Consider the following 14,847-nt stretch of genomic DNA (forward strand, 5'->3'; position numbering starts at 1 on the left):
AGCTATTCTTGAAGGTTCAAAGTTACCAAAGTAAAATCCAAACTATACTACAATATTCTGAAAAGTATGTGAATCATTGTCATTTTTCAATATATATAACTTTTGTTTTATTTTCTCTCTCTCTCTCATGTTTGAATAAGAAGTAAGAGTTTTTGAAAAAAATAAATAAATTTGCATTGTTGTAGCTTGTATTCTGTATATAGCTATAACAATGCACTTTAAGAGTTTAATTTGAATGAAAAATCCTTCAAAATATTTTTTTATTGAAAAAACAAGAATAGGTCTAGATATTGTTTATATACCCTTTTTAACCAAAATACATGAGCCACCCCGTGATTCATCTCTGAAAAAGCCATTAACCAAACTGTAATTTGAGAGTATATTTAACAAACTTATTTTTAATATATTTCAGTAGTGCTCAATTAAACAAATTATATGGACATTAGTATTACTGTTTAACAAAATGTTTAGATCATTAAACTTGTTTTTTACTCCTTGATTATAGTGAAGTAGCAAGAAGAAAAAACTTAATTTATTATTCAAGATTTTTGAAATTTGCGAATGTTTAGGATTTTGTTGTTGTCTCCAACTAAGGTAAATATTCTAACAGACTGACAGAATTGACATTTTTTCCAGCCCCACAAGTGATATGCTTTGCTAAAGCTCAGTAAATTAAGTAATAGGTTAACTAATTATGAATTTACATAACTGAACCTTAATTGTTAGTGTAAAGTCAATGATATATTATATTAATACATAAAATGCTGCTAATTTTATAGTAATTTAAATTGTAAATTTAATGAAATCATTGTATTGTAGAATGAGACTGCAGGAGGGTTTCCGATTTGCTCATTCAACAGCAGGAATAATAAACATGGTCTTGGAGATCCAAATGAAGGTTAGTTGAGAGTCTAATTAGTATTAACAAGACAAATTTGCCTAGTTTTGTTAAATTTTAATTTTCTAGATTTTTTCATTTAAGTGTTCATAGTATAACGGGGATGTTATTTTTAAATGACTAGTACTTTTTATAAAATGATAATGAAATTACAAACAATTTTAATGTTTGTGTTTTGTGTGGCTTTACAGTGACTAACCAAAGTACAAGTATAATGGAAAATAATAGCTTTGTCACTGTATTATAGTGGCATGAATGGTTAGAACCTCCTAATATAAAAATGTCTGATCAAATTGTGTTTTACAAAGATTTTTAATTATCTAAGGCTATACTTTAAACACTCTGTCACAACAATTCAGAGGTCATTTGTGAATACATTTTTGAATAAGGTATGCAGCAAGTGAAAGATCAGGATTTGAGACCTGGTGGAGCAAGAACTTTTTGTAAATCAGTCTTTATTGAAATTAATTTACAGTATTTTCATTTTCTATTTAAAATATCTTTTATATTAAATTGTTCATTGTACTACATTGTATTCAGTTGACCTTTATACCATCTGTCATTTCCAAAAATAGTGGACTGAGAATAGAAAAACTAATTTCCATTCAAGTCTGGCTAAATTTCTGTATGGGCTTACAACAAATTAAAAAATAGAATGAAACAGCTATCAATATATTTAAAATCACAATATAAGTTCCAATGGTATTGTTTTTGTTTTTGTGATTTTGTAATTTTTTTATCTAATAGACGACATGACAATCAAAATATTAAAATAGACTAATCAGAATAAATTTTACTTTAAGTCTATTAGTTCATTTCACTGACTTTTAACTGAGCCTTTTGAAATATCTTTGTACATTTGTCCTAGATTATTTAAATGTTTGACTTTTAGTGTGTAAATTGTTACTAACATATAATTGTTTTTGTGCGTTATTGTTGTTTGACTAAGGACAAAACTACGACTTATCTGGTCCAAACAATATTTTACACTCTGAACAAAGCTCTCAATAACAATAGGAATGAGCTTAATTAAACTTTGCTATTGTCTATTACTGATATTTTAGAGCAAAAACCAGATGTTTTTTCTTATTTTATCATAAAGTAAAAAAACATGGTAATATTATGCTCAGACCACTAATATTGCTTAAAATCATCAGTTTTTTCTTTATATTAGAGCATCTTTATTTTGTTGCTTTGTTTATAGCAAGCCATTGGGCATGAAGTATTAAAATTTGTACTAGTAAATTTTAATAATTGCCTACACTTCTTTGAATTTTGTATTTTTTCTTCTTTGATATGCATAAACACAGAATTGATGAAGACTGACACAAATACAAGGAAAATTGAAGTGTGTCCGACCAGTCTTGAAGCTATAAAGTAATAGCTAGATTAAATTATTAAAATTTAAGCTATTGCAGCCTTATTAATTTCAAACTTTAGTTGTATCCATCCTATCTAGAGAAATATAAGCTACAACTAGAGGGGTAGTTATTGTATGTTATTTACATCAAACATATGTTATTTACATAAAAAATAGTTACCACTTAATAATAGTTACACTTCAACAATAACTACTTTTTATTCACTTCACTAATTTCCTATAGATTGTTTCTCTAAAATATGTCATGTACTTACTTTTTATTTAGACTGAGAACAGTCGGAATTGACACACAGCAAGATCTTTTAGTAAAGATTGATGATGAGTTCTCCTTTGATAATAGACAAAACAATTTGTGATAGTCTGCCTAGTGGCTATACAGCATCAGATAAACAAGTTATTCATTTACTGGTTGAAATTTTACTATGTTAAATGTTGTAGTAGTGATGTATATTTTTTTCTATTATCTTTTTATCTTTATTTATTGATTCTAAATTTAACAATTTAATTTGAAACCAGCTGGATTGACGTGATGTGAAAATTATGTAGATGACTTACGAGGTCTGTCCAGTAAATGTGTGAACTGAGACAATAAAAACTTTATTTTGTTCGAGGTTCATCTTTTGCTTTCCACTCATTGCTTTGCGATTTCTGTTCAATGTCATACTTGTAAAACCACGTTTCATCACCAGTGATTACCCTTTTGAGAAATCCAGCATAGTTTTCTAGTTAATTTTTCCAGTTGGTAACACATTCATTTCTTTCCAATTTTTCACCAGATGTCAGCAGCTTGGGCATGATTTTTGTACACATCTTTTTTTAAACTAAATGTTCGTTTAGACACAGGTGGTTAAAGGTCGTCGTGGCCTTGCATATTTTCTTCAGAGCATTATCACTGTAAACAGCTGTCAACATTTCAGTAATTTCTTGATAACTTTTACCGCACTTCACAAAAAACTTGATATTGATTCATTGCTCTGTGATTTTGTTAAATTCCATTTTTGACAAACAGTAAAAACAAGGACAACAGAAACTATCATAACTAGCACTTATACACAGTTCTACAATCCACCAAGCACTGACGGGACATTGGGTCTGAGGTAACTAGCACTGCCAGTGGGCACACGTCATGGCCGTTAGTTTGCACAAGTTCACGTATTTATTAGACAGACCTTGTATACTATAGTATGACTGCATAAATATTTGTTGAAAGGTCTAGGATATACGTTAACATAATAAATCATGATTTTACAATGTTTCATGACTCATAATATTTTTAGGCTATAAATTGCTTGTTCTTCCTAAAAGTTCGCTGTATCCTAAATTTCTATGATTCAAAATAGGCTTGGCCCAACCAACGGGTCTGATAATTTTGACTCTAGTGTATATTGTTTGTAATGCATAGGAAAATGTACCTTTTGATGTAAATATTTTCCTGTTATATATTTTAATAATTTTTTGGTTCAAGTAAATACCATTAAAAACCTTTATTAATAGCTAAAAATTAATTTATGGTATTTGTTGTTCTCTTTTTTTTGAAAGTTGATAAATATGGTTGCATGATTTTCAGTGTTGTGATCAAGATGCAGATCACATGTGCGATAACTGCCGACCAAGCATAATTCAATATGTGCTCTTCCCCGTTCACGTCATCAGTCATACAGATAAAGGAAGGTTAGTTATCTCTACTTAATAATGTTTGTACCTCTGCTTTCACTTTTGCTTAGTTTACTTATTAATATATTCACAACAAAATCACGTAATTCGTAAGAGAACAAATGTAGGACCTTAAAAACAAATGATTTAATTTCGAAAGATTTTCATAGCATGCCATGTTTACATGACTGATTGAACAATAAAACTAACAAGTTGATACAGAGAACAAATCTTTTATTTTTGCAATGAAAATGTAGAAATAAATATTTTGTCTGGAGACTGTGTACTTCATATTTTAGACAATAAATAGAGTGACAGATGGCACTGATTTAAAATGTATTTTTGTTGTAAACAATTGTATTTAATAATAGTATTTTGTTTCGGTCATTTTGTATATGAATATGTCTTAATTATTACTCTATTTTAACAAAATGTTAACTTGAAATATGTTACAGCACCTCAGAAGAAGATGAAACAGAGCTGTCAGAGTCTGAGAGCAGCATGGAGCTGATTACCGAGTGTTGGATCGAACCCCAGCACGGGGTTGTTGCCAAGTGCCCTCCCCAGAGAGCCTACATGGAGAATTTGCCTTACCAGCAACTGGCTGATGTGGTAGGTACATTTTTGTTTATTTTATGCTCTAATGTTTGTTAACACACAAGTTTATTAAACCTGGGTGTTAGAGATCTTACTAACAGCAGATAAAACTCTAATAGCCAAAAACTCTTAATTGCGAATTTAACAAGGGCGATTTCACTTTGTGTTCAACTGCCACACCTGTGTTATCTCGTATCAAACAGCTGCTTTGATACACGACACCTGGCAGCTTTAAGATGATACAGATTGGACTTTAATAGTGTTTATTTGAACTACTACAAATCTACAGTAGTGCTGTTTAATTTCTACTACAATCTGACAGTCAACTAAGGAACCATCGCAGAAGCACATGACATGGTGAAGTTTTACCTTGATCTTAGAAACACAACATTATTGTTTCCTAGTTTTATCAATTGCGTTTTTGAAGTAGCTACCATAGTTTTTTATTCTCTATTTTGATTGGGATTTAGTCGGTATGGCAGGAATTATTTGTAATAATGTTAAGAACATTTTATCAATTTTAGATTAGTCCAGATGCATTGTTTTGAGTTAGGCATTCAGCAGTGTGTAATTATTCTGAGAAAGACGGCTATCAGGATGTGGACTAAATTTATTAACCACAATCTGATGTGATGAATCAGGAGATTCTGGTGACAGTATAATAAATGAAGATGTTGCTGAAGTTGATCATGGTGGACAAGAAACACGCTATATGTATGCTGACTGTGGAGCAGCGCAAATAATCTGTGTGTGGCGAATAAAACCCAGCATTACCAGGTGACAGCATCGTTGAAAACTCGACACTTAACCCATTCGTGACTGAATAAATTACTATAATTTTTGGACTACAGAACTGGATATTTTCCATGCTTTTGTGTAAGAACAGGTGCACTTTGCATAACACTAACTGTATAACATGCTATGAATATTATAAATGCATCTTAGTTATTCCTTGTTATTGTATGAACACAAAATGTTAGTTTTTTTTAAATATACATATATCTACACTATTTACAAATTTTTATTATACTTCTTTAGAAGTTGGTTTGGGTGTGAAACACCTCAAAACATGTTTCCAGATGAAGTGGAACATGACACTTTTTACATTGGTACACTGTTTCACTTCTTTTCCCCTGTGAGGCACAAACTTTACATTTTCTTGAGGGCCTGGCTTTGGTGGTTGGAGGTATCTTTTCAATAAAATGCCCCCAAAACTTTCCTTGAAGGCGCAGTGGTGATTCTCCACAAGCGGGACGCCTACCAAAGGGTTACCTGAGCCCTAAAGGTTTCGTCACAGAAGTGATTGAACACATCTGATTCAGTGCAGTTTTCTCCTAACTGCCTCGAAATGATAGGATTTATTTCATTGATTGCCGGTAAAACGCATTGTACTAACAGTATTTGGTCCAACACTCCACGCAAAATCACAAGGTCTAGCCGGTGGGTTATCGTCACTTTCATTATCACTGCTGTCATCGTTTGTACCATCAGACATTTCATTATTTTCATGTATCATGTCATCTTGTTCACTGTCACTTTCCTCATCACCTCTTTCATCTAAAACATTAGCAACGTAAGCCGCAAAATCATCCGAATTTATGAACATATCATTCCGGTCGCGAGATGCCATCTTGACTGTTTACAAACGAAAGAAAGCTGTTTTGCCAAGATGATTTGAGGCAATATCAGATGATTTTCAGCAACGAAGAAGAAGAATAACATAGACTAGATTATTGAGAACAAAATATGCAGCAAATGTGAATGCCTTTATATTCAATATATTCAACTACGTCAATGTCGTGTCTAGCGGACGGGCGCTGCCCGTCTTTAGTTATTAGGCCGCGCGAAGTGAAGGACGGAAACTGCCCGTCCAATGTCTTCAATGGGTTAAAGGTTAAGTAATCCAGGCATTTTGAAATCAGAGTAAACCAGAAGTTGAGGTAAATATAGTAGATGGATCAACTATGATTCACAGCTTTCGAATCAATGTTTTATTAGTGGTATAAAAGTATTGTCAACCCCTCACTTTGACAATGTCTAAAAAAAACTAAGCACACATCTGTATGATGTAAAGCAAATTAAATCACTCAGTGGCACTGAAACAGCAAAAGCTGCACATCTATCCTTGTTTGAAGCTCACCTGTGATATGGATTAGTTGTTTGGGGTGAAACATCATCAAAAAATCCTACAAAACAAGGCCAAAAGTGTTCTGGCTCAAGATCCTGGGCATTCTAATAGTTGTAGAAATTTACATCAGTAGGTAGTATTGCATGTGGGTGGCGTAGACCTTACCAGAAATAGAGTAGTATATTAACATCACACAAGACATGCTGGCCTCTACATAATTACCATGCTCAACTGTGTGAAAGAAAACCATCATAAATGGATGGAAAATCTACAACCTCCGCTCACCACGAGATCAACCTCATTTTTTACGAGGTTAAGTGGTAGAGAGGACTTTATAGTCCTAACTTCGCCTCTAATAAAGACATTTTTCATTTCATTTTCATTTCACCAGAGCTGAGGTTAGACATGAAAACCACTAAAGTCAGCACTGCAGGATGCCTATTGACCCACCCTTTTTCCTCACTAGAAGAATACCTACAAAGAAGAAATTAATTGTTAATTTATATACTTTTTATTTTTACCACTCACACAACGTAAAAAACAGTTTTAAATGCATTAACTAACACCATTTGTAATCTTTAAAATTATGAATAAAGATTATTCTGATTATATAGTCCATGTATTTTAGTTCTGACTATGCAAAAGGCATTTCCTACATGTATGGTTTTCAAGTCATATCATCTGATGAGACAATGAGAACACCTTTTTATCTAGAGTACACTAAATGGCTGTTGGGTAAACCAGACAGACCTCTTTTGTAGTCTAAGTATCTCTGATGTCAAAACAATGCAGGGAATTAATTTTTAACATCTTCGTTGTCAGCCTTTTTTTGGATCTCTTTAGGTGGACGAGGACTCCAGATTCCAGGATTCAAGTTTGTATCATTGTCAGATTTCAGACGCTGCACTAAATGGGAGGTGAAATGGAGCTAAATTCAACATTCTTATTGAATCAACCCTTCACACTATAGCTATGTTATCAAATGTAAACACCTGAGCTCATTTATGGAGAATACCTAAGGGCTAAATTATATTTGCTAATTTTGGTAGTAAGATTGTTAGCATTCGGGTTTTGAATATAGTTTTTTTTAACCTCACTGGTTCATATTATACACGTACATGAAGAAAACCAATATTCCATCTGAAATGTAATTCCAACCAAATTTTCATAAAATAAAAGATTTCTTTGAAGAAAATCAGTTAAATGGTCCAAAACAATAATCTTAAGCTCTCAAATATGTAATGTAACATGATTTTGATCAATTCACTAATGTTCATAAATGAAGCTAGAACAGTATTTAGAGTTTATGAAAATGAACTAATCTACAGTTTTAATAATGATTTTTTCAATTGACTTGATTTAGTTAAGGTTAATTGAATGTAAAAATATGGAGACTAGGACATTATTACAGTACTGGTTTTAGCCAAAAGTGACTCCTGAGCAACTTTCATTCATTCATGTTTTTATTCAATATTCAACAATTTTAGAACAAATTTTGTTGCCGCACGTTTCATACCCAAAATATTTGAAAAAATGTCACAGCATGAGTCTATTAATACGTCAGCATCATTCTCTCATGTAATACGGTGATCATTCAATTTTTTTCATCGGTTGTTGATGTGCTGGGGCTTCCAGAGCATTCGTCATCTTCAATGTCTTTTCGGTCATCTTAGAAACATTGATACCACTTGTAAACTCTTGTTTTATTCTTAGCAGGCTCACCATAGCCATGTTTTTAACATTTCCCATGCATTGTTAAACTTTTTCATTTTTAACACAAAATTTGATACAAATTCTTTGATCAATGTTTTTAATAAAAAAACAAAATCACTGTTTTCATAAAATACGTCTAACCTTAGCAGCTACCACTGAAAAAGTAAACATTGAATACAGCTGGAAATGTTATTATACTCCAGGAGCATTAGTACCAACGTAATGAAAAAATCTTGAAAATGGACTCTCCAAACACGTAAAACTTAAAAATTCCCATTACTTTTTGAACACACTTTGTGTGTGTGTGAGTGTGTGTGCACGCACGTGCGTTTGCACACGTTTGTGTATATACAGGATATTTCAGGAGGAATCTGCCACACTGCACAAGCTTATTCCTCCCATCAAAATAATGAAAAATGTTTTATTATATAAGCATGGTTTTGGATTATTCAACTTTATTAAGGAACATGCAAAAATGATAAATTATGAAAATCACAAATTGCTAGGTGTAGGCCAATGTCTCTCAAAATAATTTGGTTATAAATTAAAAATTTATCTAAATAATCTAAAGTATTAATCATAAAATTGAATTGAATAATATTTGTTATCAAAACCAATAGTTAATGATCTTTTCAGAAATTGTCAGAAACTAATTTTTATCTGTAACTTGTTTTGATTGTTTCATGTATTTTGAAATATGTACACATATGTTAAAGCCTTATGAAAATGAGGTAATATTAATTAACAATACCTCAGATATTAAGAGTAAGGTATGCTGTCAGGTTGGAAAAATAAAAAAAATATGTTAGTTTAATTGCCCAAAAGTTTTGTAAAAAGTGTTAGCAGTGCCATAAGGTATTTTCTTATATGCAGATATTTACAATTAGCTGCATTGGGGATCCCAGTAAACCATACATAATAGATGCATTTAGGGAAGAACTACAGACTTTTATGTATTTATAATGAGTATTAATAAATTATTAATGTTATAAACTTTCAACGAGTTTCTTTGTTGAAGGAAACTGTTAAAAGAATAACTATTGCCAAAATATCTGTGTTTATTGTATTTAAAATACTATAATTCATTTTTGTAACTTTTAATTGTGCGTATTTCTAAGATACTGACACAGTTACTATTCTTATTGAAGATTGTAAATAAATTGGTATACTCTGCTGTTTAATGTTAAACTACCCACTTAAAACAATGCAGTTTATTAGTCTTCAAAACACATTTTGATATATGTAAGACTAGAGAAGTACAATGAGAAGAGAGATGACTGAATAGAAATGTGTGTTATGTAATTGTTAAGCCGTGCCTAGCACGTGGTGCTGGATATCAATACTGCACTTCATTTACTCTAAAATCTTCTTATCTGGCCTTCATATCGAATTGTCACTTCAAAGTAGTGTCAGAATAAATATCAACCATTTACAGAAATGTATAAAGTACATATATAGAATAATTAAATTAATTTTAAGTCTGTGATAGATTAAAATTTCAGCATTAATCACGTGTTTTCCTAAAATGTAAAACAGATTTGAAGCTTCAGGTTTGAATTGATATCCTTACTCAAAATAGTAATTTCATTACAATTATTCTACAGATTGATAAACAAAATAATAAGATACTCCCAAATATCTTAAATATTTGTGATTGTTTATAAGTGCATAGATGTTATTCATATTGTTTTTAACTTTGCCATTTTTAATCACGGTCTCCAGAAATTTTGTTGGATGATTTCTGGGATTGTTCCTGTTAAAAAAACTCCTTTTAGATATTTTTTTTTTTAAACGGCCTTTCTTTTTTATCTGTTGCTATGCAATGTTACTGAGCTTTGTTTTGTTGTAGACACCATAATACAAGGAAACAAAATCTTAAATGAACATTTACTGTTGTTTAAATGCAAAAAAAACTAAAATTAGTTGTATACCCTTGTCTATTTCAAAATGGAAGTTGTTGAAAAACTTTGATTTAAATCTCAATATATAAGCATTTTATAGCTATTTTACAAGTTTTTATTAAATTTAATTACAAATCCAATGATACTATATTAAAAAATAATATTAACACACACACACACACACACACACACACACACACACACACACACACACACACACACACACACACTCTCTCTCTCTCTCTCTCTCTCTCTCTCTCTCTCTCTCTCTCTCTCGTGTTTCCACAACATATAACAAAGCACACCAACTAAACTCTAAAGACAAAACCTTAATCAAGTATGTAAACTTTCTGAGATATTATTTATTGTTATTATTCATTGTCACTTCAATTTTTCTCCATAATTATTATATGTCACATTTACTCACTATTGCATCATGCTATTGATGTGCTTTGTGATTTACAATCAGCTGACTCTAGAATAAATTGTATAATATTCTCTTATATATTGCAATACCTCTTATTTTGAGTCAAATTTTTAAAACAGCTGATTTTTCAAGTGGAAAAGTGTATAATGAACCTTCTATCTGCCCTTATAATAACTTCTGTACTGGTAGGCCCATTTGGACAATTCACATGGCTGTTTTTAAAACTAAGACCAAGTTTGTGTGCTTTATGCAAAGGTACAGTTATTATATGTATGTTTTCTTACAAAACATGCAGAAGTTGAATATAGATCTTGAAAAAATATTACCAATCATGCAAAAAATATTAGTAGTTGCTGAACAATTTTAGTGCAAAGGTACAAATATTGAGTTAACTGGTGATGTACCAACATTTTTGGGAGAAAAACCAAAAGAGCTGAAACATACAGAATCAATCACCTAGTAAGAAAATATGAATCACTTTGTAAACATATATAAGATGTACATATTATTTCAACATATATTAAAAGTAACAGTTACCTTTCATCTCGATTCTGCCGCACGGTTGTATAAAAAAAATAATACATTATTGAAGTCAGAATGGAAGTTATTTAATTGTGGGGTTCCACAACGATCTATTCTGGGCCCTGTACTAATTTTAATATATGTTAATGATCTTCCAGCAAATAGAAATTCTAGTGTAATATTATATGCAGATGACACAACAGCAATTCTTATATCCACTTCTGGTATTGGCCTTCATAGGTTGATTCAAGACTCTCTTTTTGAATTGGCAAGATGGTTTACAGCAAATGGTTTAAAATTGAACTCTACTAAAACTCAATTAGTCGGTTTTCAAACTGTTCAAAGCCAGAACCATTTTGAATTTAACATCAAGTTAGAGAGTCAACAACACATTGAAGTTTTGAAATCAGCAATTTTGGGAAGAAAGCTTAACTCTGCTTGTTTCCAGATGTCAATCTTAAGAAATGTTGTTGACTTAAAAACAAAACTTATGATTTATCATGCTATGTTTGCTTCAGTCATGCAATACGGTATTGAGGTTTGGAGAAGTTCTGGTAGGCTGGCAGACATTTTCAAAATCCAAAAGAAATATTTAAGGATTATGACATTTTCCAAAAGAAGAACTTCATGCAAAGGAATATTTAAAGACTTAAATTTGTTAACCTGTCCGTCGGTTTATGTGCTGAGATGCTTATTGTTTGTCAGGCAGAATTTTGAGCTCTTTTTTTGCAAACCACAATAACCATAATTACAATACAAGAAATAGAGATCTGCACTGTCCAATTCATAGACTTTGTTTGTTTGAACGTTCACCACAATATTTTGGAAGAAAATTATACAATAAGTTGCATACTAGATTTAAATCAATACAAAAAGACAATGAATTTAAAATAAAAGTTTCAGATATGTTAAAAGAAAAAAAATATTACTCTATTGAAGAGTATCTATGTGATACAATAATTTAACAACATTATGAATATAAATAAATACATAAATTTAAACAATTTATTTTATTTTTCTTACTTTTATAATTATAATAACGTTGTATATATTTAATTGTATAACTTACTTAATTAATTAAAATTTTTGACTTTGATGATGTTTAATAACTGATAGTAATATCAAGTTATATTTTATATCTTGACAATGTCACCCGTTCTTCCAGCTGTGCTGGATTTAAAGAATGTATGTTATGTAAACTGTGACAATAAAGAATTTGAATTTGAATAGCAAATTGACTAAAAACAAAAATCTTTTGATAGGTCAATATAAAATATTGTTTTACAAACAAGTCTAACATGTGTTATGTTGTAGTAATCACAAGTTATGTTTTACTTGCTAAATAAAAATTTATATGGTTCAGTACAAAAAATGTTGAATTATAAAACTATTAAGAATTAGATTAAACATTTGCTATGTTCTTGTTAGCAATTTTTGCAAAATTAATAATATTATCACATAGTGTAGTAATATACACTTTTTTTATTCCTAGTTAACCCTTTCAGGGCCAGGACCAAATATGAGATGTTGCAAAATTTTTTCACATATCATATCCCCTTGTGACTAGTCAAAATTGGCGATTTTGCAGTCTCTTCGATTAAAATTTATAACTTTTCATAAAAATTAGAGAATGACCTAAAAGTTGCACCAAATTACTCGTATAGGTATTTACTATCAACAAAAAAATATATAGATGTAGTTTTAAGTAATTTAAAATAAAAAAAAATTTGTAATAGATTACATAAATTTTTTTTATTTTAATTTTTTTTGGAAATAACTAAAAAAGGAAAAATAATTTTAGTGTGGGAAGCTATTTTATTATATTGTACATTTAGAAAGGAACAACCATACAACATTTTGTGTTATTTCTCTCATAAATAATTTTTTATGACACATTTTGTATAAATACACATAATTGTACTTCGCAACAAGTGATAAAGCAACTGACTCTTACACTGCAAGAAACTTAAAATAAATATTCACATTATGGATGTACCGGTAAACAGATGATTGTAGGATCCATATACAGTTTCAATACAGTTAAAAACACTATTTACCAAGAAATATTTACACAGTTTTATTTGAAATTTATTTACACTTTTTCTATTTACAAATATGCTATTTACAATTTCACTCTCGTGAGATCGCAAATTGTCAGTCATTGTAACTACTACACACAATAGCTAAGCACGTAACTACTAACACTAATAATATTTACAACCACAAAATAAAGTAATGAAGAAGAATCCAGCATACATACAATAGTATAAATAAATACTATTACACTAACGCATAAAAAATTAACAACAATAGATCGAGTCAGCTGATAATGTCACGTGACAATTACGAAATAAAAATGCATAGACCTCCAAAATAAAAATGATATTCATATTAATTATCTACAAATATACCAGGGAATAAAAAAACATAAAAATTTAATCATTTGACGTCATATTTATTTAAGAAAACAACGAATATCAAGGCGACTATATATTGCCACCTGGCGCTTTTCAGATGCGATCTATGGCGGCAATATATTGCCGCCTGGCCCGGAAAGGGTTAAATAGGTCATAGAAGAAAAGATGATGCAGCAACTAGATATGAGTTGCTAGGAGTAGAGTGAACCAAGAGCGACACAACATGAGTTGCTAGGCAGATGGGGGTTAAATTTATTTTATTTTAAAATACACTTAATTTCTCGAATTTTACTGTTTCAGAGAAAACAAGTTTGTTTAAAAACACTTATAGGCAGGCACAGTAAATGAAGCTACAACTTATTGCGAACAAAAGTTGAAAATGAGTTTACTTTAATCAGAAGAAAAAATATGAAATTATTATTATTAGTTCTGAAACACCCTGTATATTGTACATTTGGTCTATTATTTGGTATTTCAGTCTGAATCTATTATACAATGAAAGATGAGTATACTAAATATGATTTATTACAATTTTGTTACGATCTCAGGCACTGTAAACTGATGTTATCAATAAAAAGTCATTATTATTATTAATAGACTTGAAAAGCTATGTAAACTAAAGTGTAGCATAAGTTCTGAGCTATGTTAATATTTTTGTGATAGTGCTGACTATTGCCAGTGCTGACCTTTAACTCTCAGGTTAACCAAACTACTTTAAGTTTACAATGTAATAGATCAAGATTAAGTTAAGTTGTGGAAATATGTTAGATCTCCGTTGTTGTTTATACTTACTGTGGGTAGCACATGGATGTTAATGTGATAAAAGTAGATTGTCGAATGAGAACTGACTAGTTCCTACAGTTTAATAGAGACAGCAGATCACTTCAGGGACTAATCACGATAGCGATTGGGTTTCCATCAACCCAAAATGGGAAATTTTTGATTAAACTAAGTCACTTAAAATGTTAAAAACACTTGTCAACATCTCAATTATCAGCTCATACAATACAAAATTATCGAAGACCAATTTAATATTTGCAACCAAGGACTATTTTCAAATCACTTAATAGTGTTTGGATTATGAATGTTTATTATTAGATATACAGGTTGTTATATACTTTTCTTCACTCAAAATTTAATGATGCATGTAAATGCAATACAAACACCTTCTTATCCAAGCATTAGGAGTAATGGAATACTTGCTTTTCAA

General features: G+C 30.6%; 1 protein-coding gene across 3 annotated transcripts in view; it reads left to right on the forward strand.

Annotated features, from left to right (window-relative positions):
• LOC124369311 (KICSTOR complex protein SZT2-like) overlaps positions 1-14,847 on the forward strand; it is a 295,343-nt gene that overhangs the window by 73,876 nt on the left and 206,620 nt on the right. For all 3 annotated transcript variants that reach the window (XM_046827256.1, XM_046827257.1, XM_046827258.1), the window contains exons 17-19: positions 820-898; positions 3,847-3,950; positions 4,388-4,544. In XM_046827256.1, the coding sequence (XP_046683212.1) occupies positions 820-898; positions 3,847-3,950; positions 4,388-4,544 (340 nt within the window). The remainder of the gene's footprint in view (positions 1-819; positions 899-3,846; positions 3,951-4,387; positions 4,545-14,847) is intronic.

This window comes from Homalodisca vitripennis, chromosome X (genome assembly GCF_021130785.1).
Source record: "Homalodisca vitripennis isolate AUS2020 chromosome X, UT_GWSS_2.1, whole genome shotgun sequence".
In the NCBI taxonomy this organism is placed as follows: domain Eukaryota; kingdom Metazoa; phylum Arthropoda; class Insecta; order Hemiptera; family Cicadellidae; genus Homalodisca; species Homalodisca vitripennis.